A 5201-nucleotide genomic window follows, 5' to 3' on the forward strand; every position below is an offset into this window, starting at 1 on the left:
CTATGTCCTCAAAGAAATAAACTACAAATGAACGTGTAAATGGATACTGTGGTTACAGTCGAGCGCTAAGATCGGCGCACCTTTTTTCTGTGTTATAAATGAACGGACCGGGCCAGTTGAAAGACTAGTACTCTTATGGTGGATAGTTAGTGGTGTAGCTATCCTAGTATCATTGCAGGAATGGTCTCATGCCCAAGCAGATCTTTAGTTGGCGGCAAGACAGGATCAATTTGGCAAAACAGTATGATTGGTAGGGCATTATCCAATACGTTACCGGAAGGCGAAAAAAAGAAAGGGAAAAAAAAGATGGAAAGTCCGATAAAAATGCACGCCGAAAGGTAAGTCGAAGCCTAAACTACTCTGTTTGGAAAGTAGGAATGGTCCACACAGATGACATGGCGAAAGTTGCAACGTTACCCGTGGATAAACTTGGATACATTTCACCCACCACCTCGCGGCAGCCGCTACACGTGGATTTATCATGTCGCAAATTACAGACCACGATGCAAAAAAAAAAAAAAATCACACAGGCTCTTGACAGTACCAAAACTTAACTTCAATCAACACGTACACACACAAGGTAACGGGTACCAAACGTAATGTTAGCATGCAGCGTCTTGCTTGCTAGCGACATAAGGTACACACTACTCAAGTTTACCGGCAGGCGTCGCAACTATGCACGCGGAAGAACGGGTGGGTTGGATTGGCCTGGGAGATACAGTAATGTTCATGTAACATCAAATAAAGAAAAAATCCATAGACGAAAAGATACGTACCCTCTTTCTTGTACTGTTAAGTGTTAACTACATAAGAAAACGTAACCACACACTAACAAGAAAAAAGAAAGGTGTTCATGCCCGTAGCCAGGATTTTGAATGGGGGGGTTCGTCCCACTGCTTGAGGGGACCTCGAGCGCCGTAGGCGCGAGGCGAGCGCCGAAGGCGCGAGGTTCCTAGGGGGTCCGGGGCATGCTCCCCCGGAAAATTTTGAAAAATGAACCTTCTAAAATGGCATTTCGTGCATTTTTGAGAGGATTTCCAAGAGAAAATCAGAGATAAATTTTTATTCAATGACGAAGAGAGCAGTTTTTCTACGATTCCAGTCCATCTTTTCAAGAAAAAACGTGGACCTTTACATAAAATGTGGACCAAAAAGTGGACCTTTACATAAAATGTGGACCAAAAAGTGGACCTTTACATAAAAAGTGGACCAAAAAGTGGACCTTTGAGCCTTGTGGGGGGGTTCTTCCGAACCCCCCGAACCCCCCCTGGCTACGGGCATGGTGTTAGTAAAGTGAGTATGGCTTGCGGAAAACGGGAGAGGGTTTGGACTGCAAATTTTGGATCCGAGGCGATTTTTGTAACTTAAGCCTCATCATCACTTCTTCCTTTTCAAGTCGCTTTGATATTTGTTTTCCCTATCTGCCGATTTAAGTTGCGATCCTAAAAATGATCGCACGAACTACAGGACGAATGAGAACTAAGCCAATAGCCATTTGTACCAATACGATGCGGAACTGTACTCTCTAGCCGACCAACTCCCCCGGCATGTTATCTCTCTCTATTTGGCCAATTTCTACTCTTTCCAGCCGCCTCCCGAAGCCTGGTAGAGGCTACCAAGCCGATGGCTGAAAAGAAGTTAACGGTCTTCACCAGTCACCCTACACCTGTCTGCCATGTTCCCACCGGCCGGCGCGAGGGTATCAGGTTCCACCTGTTAATTCACCTGTCCCAGCACTGTCCCAAAGATACATTTTGATTGTCCCGAAGTGAGGATAAATTGTGCTAACTTGTTATTTTGGGAAGTATTGTATGCCTTCAACTTGAAGTCAACTTTATTTTGCTTATGTTCACTCCCAGGCGCACTACAATTGCAGAGTAGACAGGGAATTCGGGGGGATTTTTACGGATCCAAATAAAAGCCGGGACGTGTGCCTGATAAACAAAAGAAGGGCTGGCATTCTGGTGTCAATTATTTTTCTATTGTCCCAAAGTGTCTTTTTAGTTGTCCCAGCCTAAATTTTAGTGGTCAGTGGCCACTGGACCACCTTTCATTGTCCCAGGTGAGCCCCCCCCCCCCCCTTCACCCTGTCGTCATCGTACATCCGGGACATCCGCGGCGCTCTGCACATGCGCACAGCAAAAGTTGGCGCCATTTTGTTCTCCCAGCTACTGGCGAGAAAAACGTTTCTTACGGGCGAGAAGAATGTAGTCATATTTTCCGCGCTTTAGAACCCATAATTCAGTGACAGACCGCGCTGATGACACAGAGGAGGGTTTGCAGACTCATTCTTTAAGGGAAGCTGGAATGGTGAGTAGACTTATGGCGATATTGACCGACGAACGCATGCTGTCCGAATGGCTGTGAGAGCCTAACCGCTGCCGCCGTGCTAGAAGGCACAGGGCGACCTTTCCGCCAAAGATATCGGTGACTTCATAGGCCGTCAGACCGAAAGTGGCAGGGTGTTTCGCTTCCCGAAAACCCGGAATAGCAGGGGCAGAATCGCTGTAACTGGCCGGACGGTCCGGCATATACTTACTTACGCGTGTGACGTGCGATGACGTAGTGTGGTTTGTGGATTACGCCTCTTCATGAATGTTGCGAAATGTTTACATGGGGAGGAGGAAAAAAGGGCCGCACAGAACCAGTCAGCACACAGGGGCACGTATCAACGCTACCTTTTACAGGCCCAAACCAAATTATACCATTCTTCCGTATCTGTATAGCCGGTATAACCGCCTTTCGGCGTAACACACCAGCTTCGCAGGCACGCGGCGCGGCGGCAGCTGGCTACATAATTTTTACACCGAACGACTTGTTACACCTAACCTTTGAACATCTAACTCTAGACATTGTTTAAAGCTATCTAATGACAATGCCCCAATATATTAACATGATAATAATGATATTAACAACCTATCCGATAGTGTTACTGTGTATTTGTCACTCCATGGATCACCTTTACTTTCATCTAAAGTCAACTCTCAAATACTCACTATTACACAGCTATATCTTTCCGAAACCAAGTGATTTAATAACTGATTTATAGTGCTGTATTTATGATATCTTAATAGTTAAACTCTGTTTTCTTGTTACCTGGACATTACCCATGTTTTGTGATGTAATTTTTATTTTATGTCTTATGGTGACGTGAGTATAAGCATATTGCTTGAGTGTGTCACCACTATGTATTGTATTGTTTGCATGTTGTAATGTTGAAAAAAAAAATCTCCCAGATTATACGTACAAGTGCCCTTGGTATACTGCTGACATTCAGACGTGACTCATATTAATTTTACCCGATGTAAATTATCTGAATATAAAAGCCTTTTACTAGCCCTGTCTTCCAAAAAGAATTAACTACGTATCTGTTCAAGTCCAAGATCAGATACATACTGAATTTGTGTAATCTTGCCAAATTATATAAAGTATGTTCATAATATAATCATGGTACATTGTGAATGTCAATTGTATAGAGTTTGAAGACATGGTGTTTTGGAACAATTGATTCAAAGCTTTTCTTAGTGCAGCTGTAAAAAATCAACAGTACTAATGGTAGTATGCTGTGTTTGAAAACACAATATGTTACATATATACATATATATATATATAAATAAGGAAGTAGTCAGCTTGAAAAAGCATCAACAAGACACCATTTACTTAGAAGGAACAGTGGTAATGGTTCTTGTGTGTTTCTCAGTCGTTATTTGCTGGGTCATCCTACATTACATCACTGCCCCGTTCATGATTGGATATCTGTTGCGAATCAATTCGATTTAAAAAAATAAATCGATTCATTTAGGAACATGAACGCTCCAAACCGGTTCCGTTGCGATTTATTCTGAACCACCTCGCGAGGTGGTCTGAAACGATACGATACGATTCGCATTCGTAGAATTGTAATCATGAACGCGCGGATGCGAATCGTTCCGGTTCGACGCTGTACTCCCGGGTACGTGGGGGCCACGGTCGGTCATAGTTTGCGGCGCAGTGGCTTGTACTGCCGAAAATTCTACTTGAATCGTACAATCTTGACATCGAGTTCTAATTACTGGTCGACTGAGGAAACGGGACTTCGAATTCCGATATTGACTTGGGTAAATCAGGAGATCCAGAGGAAACTGGATGGTGTGTACTAGAACCTACCCTGGGCGTGAGGGCGAGTGGTAGCCCAACGGGGGCATTGGGGCGGCGGACCGTGGGGGTTTGCGCCAGATGCGTCCGGGGCACAGCCTATGCCATGGGGAGGACATGAGTCGGGAACGAGCGACCACTCGCCCGGACAGGCGTAAACTCTCCGCCTTACGAGCCGGGTTCTCAGGAAATATTCAAAGGAATTGTGATATACATATGAAATGCAAGTCAATTCGAGGTGTGAAACCGTTTCCAGTGTGGGTTCAAGTTTTGAATCACGGACGCAAAAATGGCCAAAAATATATTCCGTTTCGATTCGGATCGTGGCCAAACCGGAACACATTTCAATCATGAACGAGGCCTTTGTGTGCAATGCAAATGTTGTCAACCTGACTCACCAGGCTTATAGGAAGAAGTAACTTTATTGCACAACAGTCGTATATGGTACAATATATATGACAATAACTGTTGAACATAGTACAAAAGAGAGGTATAGAATAAATCCTAACATCCTAACAAGGTCTAGTGTAAGTCTTTGATATAATGTTAGAATCTAGTGGGGCTATTCATAGTATAAACCTCATAAACCTGCTTTTCTGACAACCTTTCCAGTGTCACTGACGAAAAGTAGTCCAGGATGCTACCTGAAACGTCTGACAAAAATCATATCCAGTTGCTTGAGTAGCCGTTTTTTTGCGTATCTTATTACCTGGATGTCTAACCTGCACCGTCACCAACTGCTTATTTTACTTTATCTGGCTGCTTCTACCTCTATGGGGGCGTCATAATCATAGTATATGTGTCCTCCCTCCACAGGTGAGCTGGCACGAGGATGGGGGCATTTCTGGACAAGCCAAAGACGGAGAAAGTGAACGAGCACGGTTCTGGGAACGGGCTGAGGTTCGGGCTGAGCTGCATGCAGGGCTGGCGGGTGGAGATGGAGGACTCGCACACGTCGGTGCTGGGCCTGCCGCACGGCCTCAAGGACTGGTCCTTCTTCGCCGTGTACGACGGCCACGCCGGCGCCAACGTGTCCATGTACTGCTCGGAGAACCTGCTGGACTCCA

The 5201-nt window shown here is 45.0% G+C and overlaps 1 protein-coding gene across 1 annotated transcript in view; it reads left to right on the top strand.

The window, feature by feature from the left end:
- Positions 1-2121: 2121 nt before the first annotated feature.
- Positions 2122-5201, top strand: part of LOC109465627 (protein phosphatase 1B-like) — a 5045-nt gene continuing 1965 nt past the window's right edge. The window contains exons 1-2 of the mRNA XM_019762998.1: positions 2122-2310; positions 4951-5201. Coding sequence (XP_019618557.1) covers positions 4967-5201 — 235 coding nt within the window. The 5' untranslated portion in view covers positions 2122-2310; positions 4951-4966. The remainder of the gene's footprint in view (positions 2311-4950) is intronic.

This window comes from Branchiostoma belcheri, unplaced genomic scaffold (assembly GCF_001625305.1).
Source record: "Branchiostoma belcheri isolate BF01 breed outbred unplaced genomic scaffold, Haploidv18h27 scaffold155, whole genome shotgun sequence".
Taxonomy (NCBI): domain Eukaryota; kingdom Metazoa; phylum Chordata; class Leptocardii; order Amphioxiformes; family Branchiostomatidae; genus Branchiostoma; species Branchiostoma belcheri.